Genomic DNA, 26,554 nt, shown 5'->3' with positions numbered 1-26,554 from the left:
CCAAATTAATTTCAGATAAAATAAATATACATGTACATGTGTCACATACACATAAATATGGGTCACCCAGGCAATACTTCATAAGCACGCCATAAATGGCATAATATAGTGACAACCCACATGCATCAGAATAGTATTCAGCTCACTGAACTACCTGGGACACAATCAAAAGGTAAGAATTAAGTTAAATAAAAAAGACTTCTGATGGAAGAAAGATCTGACGAAGTTGACAAACTGTCCTTAAGCAAGTCCCTTAAGCCCTCCTCACAGCAGCTATAAAAATAAAATCCCATCAGAAGTCATTCCTAGCAGGTAATTCTCTTGCTGTGGCAGTTAAATGAATCATCACTTTATGCGCACTAAGTCTTGACAACCAGCTGCCCACTTGTGCATTCATTCAACCAATTTCCATGCTTGGCGCTATTCTGGGCCTCATGGGAGATAAGATGAACTGTAAATATAAGTAAAACATGGGACAAAATAAGCATATGAGTTATGGATGCGATGTTGGATGGAAATAAAAGAATCAAGAGAAATTACTTTGAGATGGCAAAGGCTGAAAAAGAAGAACTGGGTCAGGGGTAGGGTCAGAGTTGAAGCAGGGGAGGACTTTTTGAGGTGCAGAAACAACACCATATACACAGAGGGGCAACTTGAAACAGAGTGGATGCAGCCAAGAGTGTGGTGGGGCAGGGGGGGACCAAAGCTGGAAAGAAAAATCAAAGCCAGACCACTTTAGGGAAACTGGACTTTACCATTCAACAGGAGGAATATTTTAAGCAAGAAAGTATCATGATCAGAGCTGTATTGTGGAAAAATTAATCTCACTGATGTATATAACACAAAATAGAGAAGGGAGGAGAGTAAGAACAGACTCGAGACAAAGACTGCAATCATTCAGATCAGACATAAGGAGGGTGTATAAAAAAGAATGAAATAACACCATTTGCAGCAACATGGATGGTGCTAGAGATGATCATACTAAGTGAAGTAAGTCAGACAAAGACGAATACCATATGATATCACTTATATGTGGAATCTAAAATATGATACAAATGAACTTATCCACAAAACAGAAACAGACTTATGGGCATAGAGAACAGACTTATGGTTGCCAAGGGGTGGGGGGGTAGGGATGGACTGGAAGTATGGGGTTAGGAGATGCAAACTAGCATATATAGAATGAATAAACAACAAGGTCCTACTGTACAGCATAGGGACACGTCCAGTGTCCTGTGATAAACCATAACAGAAAAGAATATATATATTTATATATATATGTATGTATAACTGAATCACTTTGCTATATACCAGAAACTAACACATTATAAATGAACTTGTTCTCAGTCATGTCTGACTCTTTGCAGCCCCCTGGACTGAAGCCCACCAGCTCCTCTGTCCATGGAATTTTTCAGGGTTGTCATTTCCTACTCCAGGGGATCACCCCAAGCCAGGGACCAAACCAGAGTCTCTTGCATCTCCTGCATTGGCAGGCAGATTCTTTACCACTCTGCCACCTGGGAAACCCAATAAATCAACTACACTTCAATTTTTAAAATTTTTAATAAAGGAAAGAGAAGTAAGGAGGGAGTGGATTCTAACAGTCACAGTAGGGACAGTAGTGAGAGAAACCCCAATATAGAACCATCAGAACTCGATAACTCTGAAACTAACACAAAATTGTAAATCAACTGTACTCCAATGAAAAAATAATTAGAAAAGAAAAAAGAACTCCATAGCTGAAGTTTTAGAATTGGCTTGTTTCGAGAATCCACAGAGCAGGATCCAAGAGGCAGCCTGAAAGTCACTACACGTAACGAAATGAAAGAGAAATAGTTGCCACACTGATTTAAAACCAATACACATACATTCAGAAGAATGAGTTTCACTTGAAATAAACTGGTTTATTTGAAATAAACCTTTTAAACATCAGATCCATTTTTAAATAAGAGGTCAGGGGGAAAGTTAGCAGTATCACAATGTGCAATTTGATGAAGCTTTTAGTTTGGTCCAAACCAGATGGCCAGCTAAAATAAGCAATGCTACAGAGGACAATCCAATGTTTCAGAATTAAAGAAATCTATATTCTATACACTCTTACAGGATAATCATATCTCCTCAAAACGTTAGCCATCTAATCTGTTTCTGACCCCACTCTTCCATGAAAATTATTTTATTTTGTAGGTCACAAGTCATGGAGGGCCTCCTAACTGCATACCCAATGGAAACTTCATGGTCAATATTTCAATATTGACCCCCTGACAACTGCTCTAAATCCTTTACTTTCCATCTGCCTCCACCTGCAAAACATCATGCGTCCTCTTTGTCTGCCCGAATGATTCTTCACTGACCCCTTCCTGGCTCCACCTTTTCTCCACTGCCACGGGTCAGACGCTCATTACCTCTCAGACAGACTCTGTGGTTCTCAAACTACAGTTCCTGGACCACCAGCAGCAGCATCTGCAGACTTGCTAGAAGTAAAAAATGCTTGGGCCCCATGTAAGACCTACTCAATCAGAAACTCTGGGGGTAGCATCCAGTAATCTGTGATGGAGCAAGCCTTTCAGGTGACTCTGCTGTGCACTAAAACTTAACCTCTGTAATCAGGAATCATCCTGCTCTTGGTCTTCCCACCTTTATGTCTCAGAGTCCCCAAGCCTGTGGCCAGCATTAGATCCTAAATGATCAATTTAACTATGTCATCCACCATCTTTTACGACAGGATTCAAAATATGTCAACACTTTTTAAACAAAAAAGACATCAAATGTTAACTTAAATTTGCATTCTAATGTTACTTGAATTTGTACAGACATAGAAGTTTTATAAAACTAGCAATATCCCTATTTTTTAAGCATAGATAATTTCTTACACAGAGAACACTAAACCAATACATTCAACAACATTAATTTGAAATCAAATTTTTCTGAAACTGTGCGGCTCAGTTAGTTGGTCACTCGTGTCTGACTCTTTGCAACCCCATGGACTGTAGCCTGCCAGGCTCCTCTGCCCATGGGATTCTCATGCAAGAATACTGGAATGAGTTGCCATTCATGTTGTCTCCAGTCCCACTGTCCCCGTCCTTATGAATTTAGCCCCTTACAAAAGAAGATCACTTGATATATTAGTGGGAATTAAGAAGGGAATGAATGTCGATATCTATATCCCGCTCTTTTTCCAGAAGACTCAGCTGCCATTTTCTACCAAAATTCTCAGCACACAATTTCATTCACCCTCTGTCATGTACATTCTGGACTAAAAGGAAAGTTTCCAGGCATGTCTTCCATCATTTCATATTGTTATTTCATTCTTACACTGTTATTTTACTCACCATGGAGGCGATGCTTTGGCAGACCAAGTTTACTGGATGTCCTAAAAGGCAGAGACTACATGTCGAAAATTTTTAGTACCTTTTGGAACAGGAGTTCTCAAACTTGGCTGCACATTTGAATCACCTGGGGACCTGTGAAAACTCCCAACACCCTGGCCACACCCCAGACCACTGACTCACAATCTCTGGGGTGAAACAGAAGTATCAGAATTGCAACCTATGGGCGCCGCTGAGCATCAGTGCTGGGTAGTGAATGGTATGGTCACCTGGAAACCTATGTCTGACACTTATCCCACATAAGCACCATGCCACTGAAAGGCATCAACCCTCCTAAGATGCATCTCCAACAAGCTTATGGACGTAGTGCATTGGTCTCTGTACCCAGGAAAATAACCTGAGTAATCCAAGGAAATCTGAAAGAAGTGCCTCAGCCTAAGACAAAGTTTGAGGATGTGTTTTCTACCTGTCAGATGACACATTAATATTAACCATCTATTTCCTGTGCCCATTAGTCAATGTGGCAATGATAATAGTCAGTGCCAGTCTTTCTCCATTAAGTGTAATTCAGCCGGTCGCTGCCTTCATTATCCATTACTTGGCCTAACAAGGCTATCACATGCTTGAACTGACCTGCGGCTATTTTGAGTGGCAACCTTTCAGTTCTGCAGAAATTATAAAACTGGCCTAAACAAAGAAACTGTTGGAGTTGCCAGGCAGCAGAGGCCCCAGCATATCTACACAGGAGGAGCACAGAAGAAGCATTCTAGTTAGAGATTAAAGGCAGGTGGCTTGTCTTGATCTTACACTCCCATAGCTAGTGCATCATTTTTACTTAGATTCTATGTAGTCAGGAGATAATTTGGGGGAAGTGATGAAGATCAAAGTCGCCTTGAGCACCCCTGAGACCCCCATGCTAGCAAAGCCAGGGACCAGAGATCCATGTCACTGAAACCATCAACAGAGGCCTCTTCATTTCCTTCCTTTGGCTGTTCTCCAGAGGCTGGACACTGGTCCACTTAGAGCTGTGCACACAGAGGGGGCGAGAAGGGGACAGGCAAGGCAAGACAGTGACCAACTGCTGAACCTCCACCAGAGAGACTCCCCCAGGAAAAGAGAAACCACATCAAAGCCTAACAACTGGCCTGAGCCCTTAGCAGTCCTGCTGACATTAAGGACGAAAGGGTCCTGCAGTTGAACTGAGACCCCATGAGAATCCACAGAGACACAGATCAAACCAGAAGGGGACTTGCAGCAAGGAAATACTGGTATGTTAAACCCTTCTCCCACTGAAAGCCATCTACAGCTTATCTAAAGTGCCATGTCTGTTCTCTGATCCTATAAATCTGGACCACAGAGACTTTTCTGAGACAGTGGGAAGTGGATGGACATGGTTGAGAACAGTAGCACTCCATAGCCACCAGGAAGTGTAAACTGTGAAAGACTTCTCAGTCACTGGGCTACTGCTCCCTTAGTAAAAATGAATCACCTAAGGAAGGCTGAGCACTGAAGAACTGATACTTTTGAACTGTGGTGTTGGAGAAGACTCTTGAGAGTCCCCTGGACTGCAAGGAGATCCAACCAGTCCATCCTAAAGGAAGTCAATCCTGAATATTCATTGGAAGGACTGATGCTGAAGCTCCAATACTTTGGTCACCTGATGTGAAGAGCCTACTCATGGGAAAAGACCCTGACACTGGGAGGGATTGGGGGCAGGAGGAGAAGGGGACGACAGAGGATGAGTGGCTGGATGGCATCACCAACTCGATGGACATCAGTCTGAGCAAACTTCGAGGGATAATGAAGGACAGGGAAGCCTGATGTGTCCATGGGGTCATAAAGAGTCAGACACGACTTAGTGACCAAACAATAATACAGGATCACCCAGCCTGGAAACACTGGGAACAAATTTTACCGAAATCTTAACTTTACTGAAATCCTTAAGTGTTAGTGGGAGCTAAAGCTGAGTAGTGAGCTGCCTTCTGCCTGCAGAAACAACGGGGGACTTCCCTGGTGGTGCAGTGGTTAAGAATCTGCACTCCCAATGCTGGGGGCCCGGGGTTCCATTCCTGGTCAGGGAACTAAGATCCCACAAGTCACAGCTGAGCCCACATGCCAGAACCACTGAGCCCATGCACTCTGGAACCCACTCATGGCAACTAGAGAAGCCCGTGCACCACAGAGAAGATGAAGTACAGCCAAAATAAATAATAAAATTTAAAAGAAAAAGAAAGAAACAACAGGAACTAGGTAGGAATGGGAATGAAAGTAATTTGGTGAGGACGGAGTGAGGGCAACACTTCACTGAGACTGTTTGGCTTAAATCCTGCTTCTGATTATCTGAGAGAAGTCAGGAGAGGCTGTGCAGGCGAGAAGTTCCTGGCTCCCTACATAAGTCCCTGTCGACAGACTATGGGATAAAGAAAGGCCATTTAAAGAACACGGCCAGTGCAATAATTGCATGCCACCACATCCAACTTTTCTCTTTTTGTATAAAGGTTAAACACTGTAAGCGGAGTCATAGCCTTGAGATACATACGTACACACATATATACACAGAATAATCAAAAACTAGAAGGTCCCTGGGCACAAACTCAGTAGAACATTTAACAATGGAAAAGGCACCTTCTTTGGGCAAATGACTAAGTTGCCCTATTGGACTCAGGAATTTGTTCAGAAGGCCGTGGAACTTTTCCCTTTAGTTTATTGGTGTTTAATTTAGATTTGAGTAGATAGTATGGGTTTACACCATTTCACATGTTCCTCTCTCCTTCTGATGAATAAACTAACATGTTCCTAAAGTCATATAAGGAGAAGGCAATGGCACCCCACTCCAGTACTCTTGCCTGGAAAATCCCATGGGCCGAGGAGCCTGGTAGGCTGCAGTCCATGGGGTCGCTAAGAGTCGGGCACGACTGAGCGACTTCACTTTCACTTTTCACTTTCATGCATTGGAGAAGGAAATGGCAACCCACTCCAGTGTTCTTGCCTGGAGAATCCCAGGGACGGGGGAGCCTGGTGGGCTGCCGTCTGTGGGGTCACACAGAGTCGGACACGACTGAAGGGACTTAGCAGCAGCAGCAGCACCTCCCATGCAGTTACAAAGTCATGGAACAATTAAATGCCAACTTTCTAGTCAAGTTGGGAGTAGCCAGTAAAAGCAGCCCCGCATGGAAAACAAATATTTATGTCATCTGCAAGATCCTTACAGAGTGAGACCTTCTATGGCAAGTCAAATATGATGGGAGCACAGTGCTTTGTTTTCTGTTCCTAGTGTGTGTCTCCATGGCTTTGATTGGCAAATAGGATGAGGGATCAGTTAGGTAAAGGTTGGTGAGTGTCATGTGCTAAGGAATCACTTGGGAAACCTGTTGGACAAAAAGTTTTTGGTTTCTGACTGAGCAGCTGTACCCAAAGGCAGCTTCAGCAATGAAATGCCTGACCTTCTCCAGAGGCATCCTGCCAGCCCTCTCCCCTCCAAGGGCCTCTGATTACCAGCCAGAAGTGGTGGCATTGGGGCAATCTTAAAATTAGCCAAAAGGTTCTTTTTCTGTAGTTTTGGCTTCTGGACACTTAAGCACTGTTGGTAATAAGGGATTTCTCCTCATCTCTGTTTCTGGGCAGGCTGCTCCTTTTCACCCTCCTCTTTTTTCTCTTCCGGTCACTGCTGGCTTGGAGTGCAGCAGAAACAAAGAAGCTGATTTCTCAGCCAAAAGGGAACACACACAAACACAGTACTACGTGCTAAATTAATCAAGATCCTGTAGGTGCTGAACTTGATCAGTTTGTTCTTTGAAAAGGGAAAGGTTCCTCAAAACTCAAGAAGAAAACCTTTATATGACTTTGCTGCTGTTGCTGCTGCTAAGTCGCTTCAGTTGTGTCCGACTCTGTGCTACCCCATAGATGGGCAGCCCACCAGGCTCCCCCGTCCCTGGGATTCTCCAGGCAAGAACACTGGAGTGGGTTGCCATTTCCTTCTCCAATGTGTGAAAGTGAAAAGTGAAAGTGAAGTCGCTCAGTCGTGTCGACTCTTAGCGACCCCATGGACTGCAGCCTACCAGGCTCCTCGGCCCATGGGATTTTCCAGGCAAGAGTACTGGAGTGGGGTGCCATTGCCCTCTCCATGGAAGGTGCTAACCAGTGGAATTTCGATTTAGAATTGAAGCACAGACTGTCTAGCCATGTAACCACCTACACATTTAGATTCAAACCTCCTGAGACAGGTAAGGGACCACAATAGCTCCACATCGGAGCATGTCAGAGTTAAGCTGCCACGGCCACCGGGCACACTACTTTTAGAAGAAAGAGCGTTCTTAGTTGTAATTTAATGGGTTTGTGATCTGTTTCCTTAAGATGAATAAAATAGGGTGGGAAAAGCCATGGATTCCCAGATACAGAGCAATCTGAAATGCCCATATAAAAATCATTACTGGTCCTCTTTGATTCCCTGGGAATGAAATGAATCTGGGATTCATACCTGGGATCTAAAATGAAGCCTTATAATTCAAAAATTAGACTTGTGTCAAATGAGCAGCAATTCTGAAACCATGAAAAATGAAGTTAAAAAAAACTGCTGGTTGTAATGTGTAAAAATTAGGAAGTAAGCTGTCCCAACTAAAACAATTAAAAATACCAAGCACATCCTAATCCAGGAAATATGACATGCTGAAGAAAGAAGTTTGTGTTTTCCCCTCTGTTCAAAGTACCAGCCTCGGGGCTTCTCTGGTGGCCCAGTGGTTAAGACTGCACGGTTCCAATGTGGGGGCCTCGGGTTCAATCCCTGGTCAAGAGACTAAGAGCCCACATGCTTCGCAGCATGCCCAACAAGTAAAATTAAAAAAAAAAAAAAGTACTAGTCTAGAAGAAGATTTTCATAAGACCTAGCACCAGATTTAGGAAGCTACGTAGCAACATTATCCCTGATAATAAATGGACAAATGAGATATGTCATACTTGACAGTGAAAATATAAAACAAGACTTTTTACTCTCTTTTAATCTAAGTTGTCCTTGATATACTTTCATTTTTCAAAAATTTTAATGATGATGTTTAAAAAGATAAATGAATCAAGTGTATCCTTTCTGACAATAATGACCTCTATTCCTATTTTTCCTGGTTTACTTTAGTCTAAGCCCATCTCCTAAGCCCCTGTTGGCGCTCACATCTGATCATTTTAAAAGCCTGCCATTGTCAAACAATGTTGAGAAAAACTGGCTTAAGGGCATTACACCTGATGCTGAAAATGTCAAAGAGAACACCTGCTGGCAGTTCTAACATTTATTGTTTAATCAACTAAGATAAAAAAGCATTAAAGCACCAGCTGCCACCTCAGAACAGCTTAATGCATTAAAAAATTTGTCCACAAGAGTCACAAAAAATGTCATTAAAAACTTTTTAATACCGATTACTGATGACTAGATGCTTCTGATCCCATGAACAATCCAAACCCTTAAGTTTTGTTTATTAAAATTCCTTATCAATTCCTTATATTTCTCATGCTTTTCTATATCAATGAGTTGCTCATTTATAAATAAAAACAAAAAACAATGTAGAACCAAGAGCTCAGAACTGAGCTCTGGCTCTGGTTCCCCCACTTGCCCCTGGGCAACTTGGTAACAGCATCTAACCTCTCAGAACTTCAGTCTCTGTATAATGTGAAGGACTGGATCAAGGTTTCTCAACCTCAGACACTGCCATTTGGGGTCAAATCATTCTTTGTTTAGACGGTTGCCTTCTGCCCCAAGAGATGATTATCAGCATTCCTGACCCTTACCCGCTGTGTACAGTGGCAATCCCCAGATGCGACAACCAAAAATGTCTCTCTAGATGTGGCCAAATGCTCCCAGAAGGGCAAAGCCACCCTAGCTGAGAATCCCTGAACTAGATATATACTCAATTTCCCTCCAGTTCTAATACCCCATAGCCTTCCCTGGTGGCTCAGTGGTAAGCAATCTGCCTGCAATGCAGGATACAAGAGTCCAATCCCTGGGTCGGGACGATCCCCTGGAGAAGGAAATGGCAACCCATTCCCAGTATTCTTGCCTGGGAAATCCCACGGACAGAGGAGCCTGGTGGGCCACCATCCGTGGGGTTGCAAAAGAGCCAGACATGACTTAGCGACTGAGCACATACACACACTAATACCCTACAAAATAGATTAAATATCTAAATCTCTTAAATGTTATTTGTTAACTCACTGGTCATCATAATGACTGTGATGATATTCAGGTTTGATCTTTAGAGAAGTTGAAATACAGTGACTGTACCAATGTAATATATTTTTCTTTAATGAAAATTTACAAAAGGACGTTAAAGAAATATGTAAAGGAAACTAATACAAGTAAAGTATATGCTAATAATACATTCATCCCATTTTTGAGGATAACTCCTTCAACTGGATAAAAAGAAAGGCATTTTGACATGTTCTTTAACTAATTCGTCTACATGTGTGCTTTTAGTAAACAAAGGGGCCTTATAATAGCAGGAGCAATGTGAAGTGCCTGACTTTTAGGAAGGAAGAAAAATACAACTACTAGCAATCCTTTTAAAATAGTTTTTTAACCATATTAGAAAAAAAAAGTTTACACCATCTTATGATTTCTTGCTTTTGCTCCAAATTCATGCAACAGGTAAGTTACCTTACAATCTAAATCTGGTATTCAATCTGTCCTGAAGTCTTAAATGTATATACTTCAATAGGGGAGTTAAGCCAGGTAGTCCATATTCCCAAAGAATTGTCATTGGTTTACCAAATTATTTTTTTCCCCAGCAAAATTAGTTTTAAGTGGCTGGAGGCCGAACTCCATCTCACAGACTCCGTTTCTTCAGTGGAACCTGATACGGGATCCAAGAGAATGGTCATCATTCGAGTAGCCCTCTCTTTGCAGGAGGAACATATAATGTAAGCTCACTTTTTCCTGCTGCAGATGCGAATTTCCTACTTCAGGTACAAGTATGAGACATGTCAAAAGACTCTGCCTGCAGCCTCCACATTTAAAACTTGTACTGGGAAGGGGGCTCTTTAAGAGAAAATTAAGAAATACATAACTACTCTCTATTAGAGCAGATAATCAACAAGGTATTGTATAGCACAGGAAGCTTTATCCAATATTCTGTAATACTAACATGGGGAAAGAATCTGAAAATTAAGGAATATATGTGTATGTATGACTGAGTCACTTTGCTGTACACCTGAAACTGATACAACATTGTAGATCAACAACACCCCAACAATATTAAAAACAGAGAGAGAATTAAGTGCCCAAAGCAAACCACAGTTCTAAGATGGCATAATTATTATACTCATAAAACCTCTTAATGCAAAAGAAATTAAAGCCTAAAGCAAATGTGTTCCTCTTTCTAAAAAAGATAAAAGAATACCTAAGCACATGCTCTCCTTTCACTTTACTGACGAGTATGCTGCAGCTCCAAGTCAATTTCCAAATATTGGCAGATGACAGAAGAAAACTCGCCTTCTCCCCATGCCTGTCCTAGTTTTCCTTCCCGAATTCAGTGTCTTAAAGCATTTGGTTATACAATTTCTCTGAAGTTTACATAAGAAAACAAGTGAGTGATTATATTCCTTTTCCCAAGCTGCTACAAGCCACAGTCGAGGTGGACAGAAATGAATAGTCATGGAAAAACATCAAATCCCATGAAAAGGCAGATGGTTAGGCCTGTAAACGGATTCGGCAAGTCCTCTGCTGTTCCTTCTCACCTCCGTGCATGCATGCTCGGTCACCCAGCTGTATCTGACTCTGAGACTCCACGGAGTGGAGCTCACCAGGCTCCTCTGTCCATGGGATTTCCCAGGCAAGGGTCCTGGGGTGGGTTGCCATTTCCTTCTCCAGAGGATCTTCCTGACCTAGGGATCCAACTAGCAATCAAGGAGTTATCTCACATAAAAAGGTATACCTGCCATGTGTTAATGAGGTTATGCTCTTCTATGTTCCAGTGTTTCCAAGCACTCTTTTTCTGTTCTGTCAAAGGACAAGGAAGCAGAAATGCAGATTGGTGATGCTAAACTCGCACTCATCTGGGTTATCTGGGGCACAAAACAGCTCTCTCTTGGGATTTCCCTGGTGGTTCCGGGGTTAAGACTCCGCCCTTCCAATGCAAGGGGCACAGACTCAGTCCTTGATAAAGGACATAAGATCCCACATGGCATGCCAAAAAAAAAATTTTTTTTAAGTTCTATCTCCCTTCGTTTGTTTTAATAGGATTACCCCTAATGAGCCAATTTCTTATTTTTAATATTAAGTAGTATTTAGCTTGACAATATTTATTATGTCAGTAACCCTCAATCCAAACTCTCTTCTGGTCGAATTTAAAACCCTCAGTAGGGATGGTCTCATTTCAAAGTGTAGGCTGCCACCTACTGGCCGATCCCTTCTCAACACCCAGCTCTCCCCAGAAAGTGAATCAATTCCCCACAAGAGGTTTTCCTGCTATGTCATTCAAAGCATTCAGTAACATCAACATAATCTTTGTCATTCTTTTCAATACAAAATCTTTAAACAACAATGATTTTCTGTATAGCACAGGGAACTATATTCAATATCTTGTAATAAACTATAATGGAAAAGAATCTTTAAAAATATATAGATTGGAATACATATAAATATGTATAACTGAACCACTTTGTTGTACACCTGAAACAAACACAATATTGTAAATCAATTATATTTCAATTAAAAATGTTTAATTAAATAATTATGAAATCTTTTAACTTAAAAAAAAAGAGACTACCAAGCCAAGCATGTTTCTGTATAGCTTAAAATTCCCAGCATATACTCAAAAGGGTAGAACAGTATTTTTAAAAGATGTGCTATTTCTTAAATATACAAAAAGTTCTGTTTGGATAGATTTCTCTTCCCCATTTCCTTTATTCTTCACTCCTGAAAACTGAAGCTCATTTCCTCTTAGAATGATGGTGATTTAATTGTTCATATTGATCTGGAATTATTCTAAATTCGAACTCATAGTCCTAAAGCTAGTGTAAAAATTCACAGCATCCGCTTACAGTAAAGGTAAGAATTAAATAGCTGTTAATTAGCTCAACTCCTCGTCATGTAAACATAAATCTGCCAGTGCCTTCTATGAGCAGTGGACTTTTTCAAGTGATAGCTAGTTTCTCCCTGGTTTAAGCTATTTTTAAGGAAAAATGGGACCAACTAAAATCATTAAAGGGAAATAAGGAAATCCCCTTTGTGAGGCAGCAGGCCCCTGTCTTGGTAAAAGAAGTGAAGGGTAACTACACTCAGTAACATTCACTCAATCAATACTGTCTGATAGTATTAGAATATATATTAGAAGCTAAGGATCCAAGATGACTTAAATGCCTACTGCCTTGGAGAAGTTGCCCAATGTAGAAATCTCTTGGGAAGACAATTACAACATGTAATTTTGCAATATGCAAAAGATGTAAGCATCTGGACAGTGATAAAGCAGTGACTGGATTAGCTCGGAGCGTCAGGAAGAACCCTTTTCTCTCTTCTTGGCAACAGTAGTTTCAGGCATACAGCCCAACAATTCATATATTCATATATAATGTATATACATGAAGAAGAATTTGAGAGTCTGAAGAAGAAAAAAATATGTATACATTTTTCCTTCTTCAGATTCTCTTCCCTTATGTTAATAGGTAATTACAAAACATTGAGTATAGTTCCCTGTGCTATACTGCAGGTCCTTGTTGGTTATCTATTTTATATATAGGAGTGTGTATATGTTAATCCCAAACTCCTAACTTAGCCTTCTCCCATCCTTTTCCCTTTGGTAACCGTAAGTTTGTTTTCTATGTCTGAGTCTCTTTCTGTTTTGGAAATGAGTTCATTTATATCTTTTTCTTTTTTTTAGATTCCACATATAAGTGATATCACGTGGTATTTATCTTTCTATCTGATTTATTTCACTTAGTATGATAGTCTCTAGGTCCATTCATGTTGCTACAAATGGCATTATTTCATTCTTTTTTTATGGCGAAGTTTCCATCATATGTATGTACTGAATCTTCCTTATCCATTCATCTGCTGATGGACATTTAGGTTGCTTCCACGTCTTGGCTACTGTAAACAGTGCTGCAATGAACATTGGGGTCCATGTGTCTCTTCAAATTATGGTATTCTCTGGATGTATGCCCAGAAGTGGGATTGCAGGATCGTATGGCAACTTCATCTTTAGTTTTGCTTGCTTTTTCTTTCTTATTTTTGGCTGCACTGAGTGTTCATTGCTACACGCAGCCTTTCTCTAGTTGCAGCAAGCAGGCGCTACTCTCTGCTTGCAGTGCACAGCTTTTCATTGCAGTGACTTCTCTCATTGCAGGACACAGGCTGCAGGGCGCATGAGCTTCAGGAGTTATGGCACCCAGGCTTTCTCTCTAGTTGTACCGTGAGCACAGGCTCTAGAGCACAGGCTCAGTAGCTGCAGCCCACAGGCTTGGCTGCCCCATGGCATTTGGGATCTTAGTTCCCAGACCAGGAATCGAATCCATGTTCCCTGCATTGGCAGGCAGATTCTTAACCACTGGATCACCGGGGAAATAGCAGTGATCAAAGTAAAAAATACTTTTTAGTTGTTTAAGGAAACTTCATATTCCCCATAGTAACTGTACCACTTTACATTCCCACCAATAGTGTAGGAGGGTTCCCTTTTCTCCCCACTCTCTCCAGCATTTATTATTCATAGACTTTTTGATGTTGGCCATTTTAACCATGTGAGGTGGGTGATATCTCAGTGTAGTTTTGATTTGCATTTCTCTAAGAATTAGTGACATTGAGCATATTTTCATGTACCGTTTGGCAGCTTGTATGTCTTCCTTGGAGAAATGTCTGTTGAAGTCTTTTGCCCACTTTTTGATTGGGTTGTTTTGTTTTAGGAAGAGCCTTAAAAAGAAGACCTATGAAGGTAAAAGAGGAGTTCCCCCAGGGAATTAAGTGGGAGGGGGGGGATCCAAACCGCACGTGCAATAGAAGAGAGATGAAAAACACACAGGCTTAAGGGGAAATAATTCAGTTTTAATAAAGGAAATGAGGCCAGGTGAGTGGGAAGAGGGCAGATCTCAAAATCTCCTGCATATTCTGCCAAGAAATGCACATTTTAGGTTGATCACACTGACATCAGGTTGGGACAGGAAGGAGGGTGATTACTAAGAGAAGCAAGGCAACTAACTATCCAAGAAGAGACGATTTGGATCCAAAGTGAGCCTCCAGGGCGGTGAGGATGGAAAGGAGAGGCCACAGTAAAGACAAACTCTGAAGATAAAATCGGAGGACCTGATGAACTTGGCGAATGTGGAAGAGGGAAGAGACTAGGACCTCCTCAGTTTTCCGGCTTAAGTAACCAAGTGGACGATGGTATATTCGCTAAGAAATGTAGGAGGAGGCATGGAGTTTCTGGGAGAACATAATAAATTCAGCTGAGTTTGAAAACATGAGCTTGGAAGTGCTGAGGCTGAAGTGATGGGAACAGCAAGGTGAAGACTGCAGTGGGGTGAGGGGCAGTACACACAGAGGTGGCGCTCAGGCCCGAGGTCTGGACTGGAGATGGAAATTCGGAAGAAGCTTGGAAGTCGCCAAGCCTTCCTCACAGGAAGTAAAAAGCAGAACACGCTGTAAAATCAACAACTTTTCTTGGACCCGCTAGAGAAGCAAGGACACAGAGCAAACGGCTGTCCCCAAGAATGGAGAGGCAGACCAGTGAATACAGGGACTCTCGACTGTGCAAAGCAGAGACCAGAAGCAGGGTGGGAAACCTGGGCTGTAGCTGAGAACTGTTGGAGCCTCCGTGAGGACAAGTCTGAGAGCTAAAAACTCAGAAGACCCAGTCATAGGGTCCCTTCAGGAGCTCGATCAGGTTTCCACAGTAAATGTCAGAGAAAATCTCCTCTTGCCTCCAGCAGGCGAAGTAAACAAGGAACCATTCTGAACCACTCCCATTTCAAGTAAAACCCGCTAGTTAAGCAGAGCCCAAACGCCTGTGTAGCATCAGAACCCAGCTGACCTCAAGGCAGGAAAAGACCCAACTCCAGCTCTCTCTAGCCACCCAGTTCTACCAGAGGTAGACAGAAAAAGCTAAGAAACATTTGGGAAGTTCATGGTCCAAGGGCACAGGCTCACTTAAAAGACAAACTGAATCAGAGGATTACAGAACACTGTCCCCTACCCCACAAACACCTCACCACCTCATTCCTAAAGGCCTATTTACAGCTGTTCCTTTTACCCAATGCATCACGTCTGGCTAACAAGGAAAGAATGACAAGGCACACCAAAAGGTAAAAAGCACAGTTTGAAGAGACAGTGCAAGTATCAGAACCAGATGTGGCAAGGATGCTAGAATTATCAGACTGGGGATTTAAAATAACTATGATTAATATGCTAGGCTTCCCTGGTGGCTCAGCAATAAAGAATCCGCCTGCAATGCAGGAGATACAGGAGACGCCAGTTCAATCCCTGGGTCTGGAAAATCCCCTGGAGAAGGAAATGGCAACCCACTCCAGTATTCTTGCCTGAAGAATACTATGGACAGAAAAACCTGGAAGGCCATAGTCCATAGGGTTGCAAAGAGTCACAACTGAGCGACTGAGCAGGCACGCATGCACACACACGTGATTAATATGCTAAGGTCTCTACTGGACAAAACAGACAGCAAGCAACAACAGATGTGCAATGTAAACAGAGTTAAAAATCCTAAGGAAAAAAAAAAGTCTAATTCTACACTTTAAATATTAGTTAATATATATAAATATATTCAAATATGTCCTTGAAGTGTATATAATATCAAGATATGTATAGTGATTTTCTTAAGTTTCTCTCTGCTGGTTTGGGCAATTTTTATTTTCTTCTTTATGCTTTTCTACATCTTCCAAATTTTCCACAATGCATATGCACTTAGAAATCAAATGCATAAAGGCTTCTAATTTTTTTTTTTTTTTGGCTGCACTGGGTCTTCTTTGCAGGGTGAGGGCTTCCTCTAGTTGCAGGACACAGGTTTCCCCTGGTGCAGAGCATGGGCTCTAGAGCCTGCAGGCTTCAGCGGTCGCAGTGTGTAGGGCTTAGCTGCCCCCACAGCATGTGGACTCTTAGTTCCCCCAACCAGGGATGGAACACACATCCTCTGATTGGGAGGCAAATTTCCAACCACTGGACCAGCGGGGAAGTCCCTTTGATTTCTTTTTGAAGATCTAAAGTCTCTAGCAGTCAGAATTATCTGGGGCTAAGTGAGATAGTTTGAGATGGAACCAACAATCTAGACTCGATTAAAATAGACAGCGAGGAGAAAGCACAGAGGGACAGGACCCAAACCAAACTGCTGTAAAGGGAAGGGGAAAGAACAACCTGAGAGCTCCTGACATGTGGGATGGAACACTTGATTTCCTGGATTCAGCTAGGGTTTCCTGGATGTAAGTATAACGTCAGAGGAAGAGGGGAACAAGAAGGAACAACTGGGAGGAAAAAAAAAATCTTAAAGCCCCTCACTCCTTTTTCCACCCACATGAGCTTTACAGGGCAGTGGTAAAGGCCAGAAGGAAGGCAAGTGTCAACTCCTACCCAAACTCAACTGCTTTGATTTCCAGATTAGATAAGACTGAGGAAACAAACGAAAGGTCAAAGCGCCTCCAAGGAAGGCAGCGCAACAGCAAGGCATTGGAACACATGCCTTACAGAGCAAATCTGCTGTGAGGATGTTGGAGTGGGCCAGTATGCCTCCTCTGATGGCTTTAAGTCTGAGCTGAATGAAGTAAGTGACAGCATTGGGCAGAAACTGATCACATGCCAAGCAGAAGATACTGACCGGCGGGGATGAAACGTGGAAGGATGCTGCGATGCTTAATGACAGGCATCCAGCTGGCTAGGTAATATGGCCCGGCTGTCAGATACCAGTCTAGATACTCTGGCAAGATATTTTTAGACGTGATTAACATCTAAGTAAACCAGATTATCCTTTTTAATGTGGATGGGCTTCATCCAATCACCTGAAGGCCTTAAAGGGAAAGACTAAGGTTTCCCAAACCAGAAGAAATTTGTCCTGAAGACTGCTTGGTTTTCTAGTCGGCTGGCTTGCCCTACAGATTTCTGAGTTGTGAGCCCCACAATGGTGTGAGCCAATTCCTTAAAATATAAATCTCTGATTCTCGCTCTCTCAATATAGATCTATGTATTGTGCTAAGCCGCCTCAGTCCTGTCTGACTCTTTGCAACCCTATGGACTGTGACCCGTGACTCTTCTGTCCATGGGATTCTCCAGGCAAAAATACTGGAATGGGTTACCATTTCCTCCTCCAGGGCATCTTCCCAACCCAGGGATCAAACCTGTGTCTCTCATGTCTCCTGCATTGGCAGGCAGGTTCTTTACCACTAGCACCATCTGGGAAGTATGTACAGGTATAAACATAGATATAGATGGGGCGTCCCCAGAGGCTCAGAGGCAAAAAAAAAAAAAAAAAGAAAATCCACCTGCATTGCAGAAGATACAGGAGATCTCTGAGTCCTGAAGGTCTCCTGGAGGAAGTCATGGAAATCCACTCCAATATTCTTGCTCAGAAAATCCCATGGACAGAGGAGTCTGGCAGGCTAAGGTCCATGGGGTCACAGAGTTGGACATGACTGAAGCGACTGAGCACATATAGATATAAAAATATATACATATACAGGTATATTTTATACACACACATCTACTCACATATAGGTATATCCTAATGGTTCGATTTCTCTGGAGAATCCTAATACAGATAATAAAAGATGAAATCTATTAGCAGTGACCAATAGGGTAGAACTTTAAATGGGATTGAAACTGGCAAAGGTAGGGCAGCAATAAGAGGTTAAAGATTCCCAGATGTATGAATGACATGACAAACAATACATTTAATGAAGAATACTTTGGAATCTATAACACATAGAATATGAACTAGACCAGAGGGAAGCTATAGTTAGAACACATTTAGTGAAACCTAGGCCAAAGGAGTCTGGAGGTGGCTGCGGAAACAAAAGGAATCTGATGATGCAATAAGGACATGGCAAACATTTTAAGTACAAAGGCATACTTTGTACTGCCAAGATGTGTAAACTCTACAGGAATACTGTTCATATATAAAGATACTAACTTACCATACTTGTCTCGCAAGCCAACAGTACATCTAAAGACTCCACCAAAGGCAACGTCTTCACCAAATATTACTGAAAAACAATAAAGAATATGTTGTATCTAATCATTCCTAAATGACTCTAACAATAAGTAATGTAAATGTCTACATACGAAATTAGAAAACAGAAATGGATCCCAAGATCTAAATCAAGGTTTCCCAATTTCGACCTTAGTGACACTTTGGACTGGATAATCCTTCTGTCATAGTGGCAGTCCTGTGCATTGTAGGCACAGAGCAACACGCCTGGTCTCCATGCAGTGGGTGGGCTGTTCACTGCACAGAACAGTAACAGCCGACAGGGTCTCCAGACAGTGTGAAGTACACGGGGAGGATCCTCCGCTGTGAAAGACACACTAATCTGGAACCTCATCTTGTTTCACACATGAAGGAAAAGAGGCCAGAAAAGTAGTCAAGTAACTTAACAAGCCAGAAAGCAAGAGGCAGAACTGTGACTCACATTCTAGGCTTATATGTCCCCTGGGCAGTGGCTTTTGAGGGGTGTTTCTGTTGGCTTGGGCGGGGAGTGGGGGGAGGTTAATGATTCCCCCTCCCTTTTTTAAAGAATCCTGTGGATCATTTTTTAAGGCTTTAATTGAATTTGTTACAATATTGCTTCTGTTTTTATGTTTTTGGTTCTTCTGTTGCAAGGCATATGGGATCTTGGCTCTCCAATCCGGGATCTAACCCGCACCCCCTGCATCAAAAGGCGAAGTCTTAACCACTGGACCACCAAGGAAGTCCCCTGATTTTCTTTTTTTTTTCTAATATACCATATACAATGAAAGTCAGCAATTTGAAGAAGCTGAAGGAACAGCATTTCAAGCTGAGAGAATAGTGACAAGTAGGAAAGTGGAGAAGGCAATGGCAACCCACTCCAGTACTCTTGCCTGGAAAATCCTATGGACGGAGGAGCCTGGTAGGCTGCAGTCCATGGGGTCGCTAAGAGTTGGATACGACAGAGCGACTTCACTTTCACTTTTCACTTTCATGCATTGGAGAAGGAAATGGCAACCCACTCCAGCGTTCTAGCCTGGAGAATCCCGGGGACAGGGGAGCCTGGTGGGCTGCTGTCTATGGGGTCGCACAGAGTCGGACATGACTGAAGTGACTTAACAGCAGCAGGAAAGTGACATAGACTGCAAGTATAATGGAATGTAAAAAGCAAGGCAAAGAATAGTTCTGGTGAAAACTCAGGGGTGCTACGTAGGCAAGCCAAATTAAACTGAATAAGGGGATGGTCACAAAGCTGAATTCTAGTCCCATTAATGCACCTCACCAGCTTCAAAGACCTCAAGAAAATAACTCACCCTTATCTACGTGACTATATCAGTCATTCTCTTTCAAAACAAAGCAAGTCCAGCTCTCACTTCTCCTAAAAACTAACCTGCTTTCAACTTGACCTTAAAAACAGAGATTCTCAAGGGGAAACCCAAGGTATACTAAATATACATATAAAGCCAAGTCAATCTAATTTAGAAAACACACAGCAGTACAACTCTTTTTATATCAATAATTTAATAAGATAAGGTACTTATAAAGTTAATTATTAATATTATTTTCCAAAAAAAAATCTTACAAGTTGAATGATAATGTATCCCAAAGGAAAGCACAGAACTAAACTTTCATTTTATATCAATAAATAGATAGCTGAACAAAGTGTTATTTTCCATTTTTCTATATGCTAGAGAAACAGCAGCACATATTTTAAAAGGTATTATGTTAATGTATTATCAGGACCACACATACCATGGAAAAAAATTAATTTAATAATGTCAGTGTCAGATATACATGAGAACTAATTCATAATAAGAGGATAAAAATGTGTTTAATATCATAATTTGATTATTTAGCCTTAAGCATTTGTTCAGGTCTTGTAAAAATTTCAAGGAAGCAACCTAGGTGTCCATCAGCAGATGAATGGATAAGAAAGCTGTGGTACATAGACACAATGGAGTATTACTCAGCCATTAAAAAGAATACATTTGAATCAGTTCTAATGAGGTGGATGAAACTGGAGCCTATTACACAGAGTGAAGTAAGCCAGAAAGAAAAACACCAATACGGTATACTCACGCATATATATGGAATTTAGAAAGATGGTAATGACAACCCTGTATATGAGATAGCAAAAGAGACACAGATGTATAGAACAGTCTTTTGGACTGTGTGGGAGAGGGAGGCAAGAGGATGATTTGGGAGAATGGCATTAAAACATGTATAATATCATATAAAAAATGAATCGTCAGTCCAGGTTCAATGCAGGATACAGGATGCTTGGGGCTGGTGCACTGGGATGACCCAGAGGGATGGTATGGGAAGGGAGGAGGGAGGAGGGTTCAGGATGGGGAACACATGTATACCTGTGGCGGATTATGTAAAGTTTAAAAATAAAATAAAATTTAAAATCTTAAAAAAAAAAAAAAAAATTTCAAGTAGATATAATGCTATCCATTGAGCTCCAGACAAGTATTTCCAGCAAATCTTCAATTCTGAATTAACACAACTACCATAGTCAAGCAGAGCTTCCCTGGTGGCTCAGCAGTAACAAATCTGCCTACCAATCCAGAAGACAAGGGTTCGATCCCTGGGTCAGAAAGATCCCCTGGAGAAAGAAACGGCAACCCACGCCAGTATTCTTGACTGGGAAATCCCATGGACAGGGGAGTCTGGTGGGCTACAGCCCATAGAGTTGCAAAACAGTTGGACATGACTTTGCAACTAAACAACAACAACCACAGTCAAGCAGCAAGGAAGTTTACCTGCCGTAGGATCTTTGGCCAATGAGTTATCTAAGGCACTTGTTACTGCCTGGAAGAGATTCATTTTCTGAGTCTGCCCTGTGAAAATTTAAAAAAAAAAGAAAAAATCATGTATTATAACATACATAAAAAATAATCAGTTTTTTAACAGTCAATTAAACTTTGATTAAAGCCAAGGTAGAAAGGAAAGCATGGAATATATTACGCAAATTTACTGGATTATTTACCATGGTAAGGTCTCTGTGGAAGATATAAAAGCAATACAACTTTAAGATGCTTGTTGAGGAGCCAAAACTGAAACATATCAAACAATTTAAAAACAACTACTAAAAAAAAAAAGGAAGAAAGAATACAATGAAGTTGAACAAATATGTGTCCACATAAATAAAAGCTAAGGAAAGTCAGTAAAGAGAAGCAAGCAGAGTGGGAGGGGTCTGGGAAGATGCCCTGGATGGGTTGTAGGAACATAGGTCATAACAAATACACATGACCAATGGCATGTGTTAAATGTGCCAATAAGAGCAAATAGCCATGGACCATAAACAATGAGAAAGGCTAAAAGAACTTCAGCGCCCAGAACTGTTTGGATAACTCTACAATCCCATGCCTTGGTCCTTCCTATTATCTTATTGCTCAAGTAGAATCTCTGTCAGCCAATCTCTATCTCCCTAAATGGGCTGTTAAGACGATTAAATGGAACAATAAATGCACAGAACAGTGAAGAGTGCGTGACCAGTGAGCACTGAATAAATATTAGCTAACTTTTGTTAGACTCTGGACGGTGTCTGTGTGCTTCATCTTGACCTTGGCCACTATTCTGAATGGTATGAAGCTTTATTTGATAAAGTTCCAAATGTCAGAATTCAGAAATAATCATGATTTTAGGGCTTTGATTTAAGCCTCAGTGCTGCCCAGTGCCCATGGTCTTCCTAGAAATTTAGGGTCAAATCATCTGTGAAAACACAACTCAGAGCAAAAAAAAAGTTCCTTTCTGCCCATGTCTTCTCTGATGCTCAAGCTCTGTCTTCGTAGCTCAGCTGATAAAGAATCTGCCTGCAATGAAGGAGACCCGGGTTCAATTCCTGGGTCAGGAAGATCCCCTGGAGAAGGAAATGGCAATCCACCCCAGTATTCTTGCCTGGAGAATCCCCATGGAAAGAGGAAGGAGCCTGGCAGGCTACAGTCCATGGGGTTGCAAGAGTTGGACACGACTTAGCGACTAAACCACCACTGTCTTCATGTCAGCGCCTGATCCATGCACCTTAATCCATAGCCATGCAGTTACCAAATTCCAATGCCTGCTGCTTATTCCCCAACCACTGGCCCACCTAAGTTCTGTGAACTGCAGCTGCCTGTGAGTCCCCAAAGCCAAGGTCTAATTCCCAGGCTGGATCACAACAGCAACTGCTGTTGCCTTCAACCTGCAGCCATGAGACCCTGGTCACCTGTCCTTTTCCTGGAGACCTATCCCCACAACAGCCTGGCTCCACAGCAGGCTCTGACTCAGGACACCTCCAATTTGCCATCTTCCATTGACACCCAGCCTTCTGATTCTCTGTCCAGCTCTGGACTCACACATCTCTCTGATCCCTTCCACACTGCTGAATGACAGTCTGTATCATCACCGACTCAATGCACACAGGTTTGAGCAACCTCCAAGAGACAGTGAAGGACAGGGAAGCCTGGTGTGCTGCAGTCCATGGGGTCACGAAGAGTCGGACACAACTCAGCGACTGAACAACAAATACTCGATCAGATCTGCCCTGCTGCCTTCTGAGCCCATCATAAAGCCTGTTTCTACTCATATTTCTGGTGTGGAGAATAGGAATTTATTCAAGAAATTGTTGTCATATCACCATCACACTCCATGTCCATAATTACCTCACAAGTTATTTTTCTTCAGGCTAAGAATAAATCATTTAATAGGTACTTTGCTTAAATCCTTTTCTCCATTCTAGAAAAATTCTTGGAAGATTTGACTGATGCTGGGTATCAGATGACGATGGTTTAGGGTAAACTGTTTTCTCAACCACCATGACATTCCCACTCCTTCTCCTCTTTCAAACATTTCCTAAAGTAAAATTTTTATCTATGAAAATCTATGAGAATTTTCACAGCTAAGACCATAGGGAGAATGAAAATGCCTAAACAACTATGCTAGTATTTATTTCAAGTCTGCTGATCATTTGAATTAATACTGAACGCCCCTAAGATATCTCATTGAACTGCAGCTTGGCAAGTTTCCAAGGGTGAATCTGGACAGTATTGCTTGATAACCACAAAGAATTTGCTCATCTTATATGAAAACAATTTACAGGTAAGGGTATTTAAAGGTTATATTTCCATATGAACACATAATCTTTCACTCCTGAATACTTAGTTTTCTGAACAGAATCAGAATTTTGGGGTTTTAGATTAACTACTCTTCTACTGGATGGTTTTAAAAGCTTTAAATGACAATTTTTAATAGAGCAATATTTACTTTTGATTCTTTTTAAATATGCAGTATGATTTATGGATGAGTCAGGAAGAAATCACAAGTTATTCAGAGGTAATATCATTTAAGTATTTATTTTCCTCAGAATTACTTATTTTCCTGGAGGTGACAAAAAAAACTATTGATAAAGTATGCCTAATCTTCCCTCCTGATAAGATAAGCATACATTGAGTATATCTAATCAGAGCTGTGCCCCTGGAAAGACTTTAAAAAAAAAAAAAAAGAAAGAAAAGAAAAGGGTTTCTGAACACCACTACAAAATTATTAAATCCAGTTGTCAAATCACACAATTACCAGTATCATTAACTGGCTGCAAAATTTCAAAGCTGGACTGATGACTCTTCTTTCCTAAGATAAAAAGTTATAACAAAACAAACTTAAATATACACAGCAGTGCAATTTCCCAAGCCAAAGATGAAAGCTAAAGGGTATCCTCTGGTAAAACAGTGTCTTATGGTTAGATCAGAGCCGCTTCCTTTGTGGCTCAGCTGGTAAAGAATCCCCCTGTAATGTGGGAGACCTGTGTTCGATTCCTGGGTTGGGAAGATCCCCTGGAGAAGGGAAAGGCTACCCACTCCAGTATTCTGGCCTGGAGAATTCCATGGACTGTATAGTCCATGGGGTCACAGAGTTGGATACGACTGAGTGACTTTCACTCACTCACTCAGAGCTGCTTACTCAAAACTGTCTGAAGTAGAACATCATGAAAAACAGGTCATCATCTGGCCAAGAGGCAAAAGAAAAGATGATCAGTTTCGCTAATTATTAGAGAAATGCACGTCAAAATTACAATGAGATATTACCTCACACTGGTCAGAATGGCCATCATTAAAACATCTACAAATAAATGCTGGAGAGGGTGTGCAGAAAAGGAACCCCCCGCCCCAACACTGATGGTGGGGATGTAACCCACACTGGAAAACAGTATCAAGTCCCTTAAAAAACTAAAATTAGAGCTACCATATGATCCTACAATCCCATTCCTTGACATATATCCAAAGAAAACTCTAATTCAAAAAGATACTTGCAATCCAGTGTTCACTGCAGCACTATTTACAATAGCCAAGACCTGGAAGCAATCTAAATGTCCACCAACAGACAAACGGATAAAGAAGATACAGTACATATACACAATGGACTAGTACTCATCCATAAAAAAGGAATGAAATAATGCTGTTTTCAGAAACATGGATCAACCTAGAGATTATAATAATATAATACTAAGTGAATTAAGTCAGAGTTCAAAGCTCAGTCGTGTCCGACTCTTTGTAACCCCATGAATTGTAGCCCGCCAGGCTCCTCTGTCCATGGGATTTTCCAGGCAAGAATACTGGAGTGGGTTGCCATTTCTTTCTACAGGGGATCTTCCTGACCCAGGGATCGAACCTGATTCTCCCTCACTGCAGGAAGAATCTTTTATCATCTGAGCCATCAGGAAAGCCCAATTAAGTCAGAAAAAAAAAAAAGACAAATATCATGTTATCAGTTATATGTGGAACCTAAAATATGCTACAAATGAACTTGTTTACAAAATAGAAACAGACTCACAGACATAGAAAACAAAACTTATGGTTACCAAAGATGGAGGAGGCAATAAATCAGGAGTCTGAGATTAGCAGATTGAACTACTATATATAAAATAGACTGTATAGCACAGGGAACTATATTCAATATTCTGAATTAAACCATACCGGAAAGGAATAAAAAATATTTTAATTTTAAATAAAAAATAAGCCAGGTCATTATCATTGCTGCAAAAATAAAGTGGCATGCTGGCAGGATGTAAGGGACATAATAGAACATAAACTCCAAGAGGGCAGGGGTTCTTAGTGCCTTTGATCATAGCAATGTGCTCAGACCTTTCAACAGTATCTGACATGCAACAAGTGCTCAGTAAGTATCTGCTGAGTGAATGGCTGAGCAAATAAACCTATGAGGATGTTTCTTAAAAATTAAAAAATACACAGAGCAAATTGTTCATCAACCACTTAAAAACAGAGGAATGGAGCAGGGAAAAAAATTCTACCAATGTCACACGTCAAAGACAATTCCGGGCAAAGGGGAGTGAGGGAAGGTGATGAGCAGTACCAGTCTGATGAGCAGCACTCAGTTATTCTGAGCAACTATTCCCTTTGCAGCACGGAAGGGAGACATAGACAATCCACAGAGCTAAAGCACCTGAGACCATGGTATGCCAGCCACTCCCTGTGTGACTCTGGGAAGGCTACTTTACTGATATTCAGCTTCCTTTGCTACAAAACACGGCTAATACTATCTAATACGTAGGACAACTGTGATAATTCAGTGAGATAACTACTATCAAATGTCCAATATTTATGGACCGTCTACTCTGCACTGGTTAACCTTCCCTCCCCCACTCAATAAGATAATCCCTGCAATTACTGGTGCCTGGCACCTCCATTTACTTTTCCAAACTTATTTCCTACCCCTTCCCATTTTCCTCCAAATAAACTCACTAATTCCTGTTCCTCATATAAACTTTATGCTTTCTAACCTCTTGTTATTTATATTGTTCCCAACACTAAAAGTTCTAATACAGTAAGTCCCCTACATGTGAACCTTCAAGTTGTGAACTTTCAAAGATGTGAACATATTATAAACCTATTACAGTACAGTACTATATAGTAGACTGAGTTAGTTGGGTACCTAGGCTAACTTTGTTGGACTTACCAACAAACTGAACTTTGCACATGCTCTCAGAACAGAACTCATTGGTACTTTGGGGACTTACTGTACTTGAAAGAACACCCTCATCCCCACAATACAAGGACTCTTCCTTATACACTTGACCTTTGAGAGCTGCCTACCATC

The 26,554-nt window shown here is 41.3% G+C and overlaps 1 protein-coding gene across 4 annotated transcripts in view; it reads right to left on the bottom strand.

Moving 5' to 3' along the window:
* Window positions 1-26,554, bottom strand: part of BCKDHB (branched chain keto acid dehydrogenase E1 subunit beta) — a 267,754-nt gene that overhangs the window by 236,622 nt on the left and 4,578 nt on the right. For 3 of the 4 annotated variants that reach the window (XM_055534877.1, XM_055534876.1, XM_055534873.1), the window contains exons 2-3: window positions 21,226-21,303; window positions 18,429-18,497 (exon numbers count right to left, since the gene is read on the bottom strand). In XM_055534877.1, the coding sequence (XP_055390852.1) occupies window positions 18,429-18,497; window positions 21,226-21,303 (147 nt within the window). The remainder of the gene's footprint in view (window positions 1-18,428; window positions 18,498-21,225; window positions 21,304-26,554) is intronic. The other variant, XM_055534874.1, reaches the window with a different exon arrangement.

This window comes from Bubalus kerabau, chromosome 9, assembly GCF_029407905.1.
Source record: "Bubalus kerabau isolate K-KA32 ecotype Philippines breed swamp buffalo chromosome 9, PCC_UOA_SB_1v2, whole genome shotgun sequence".
NCBI classification, from domain to species: domain Eukaryota; kingdom Metazoa; phylum Chordata; class Mammalia; order Artiodactyla; family Bovidae; genus Bubalus; species Bubalus kerabau.
The sequence above is the reverse complement of the archived record's forward strand: the minus strand, read 5'-3'. Positions and strand labels throughout refer to the sequence as shown.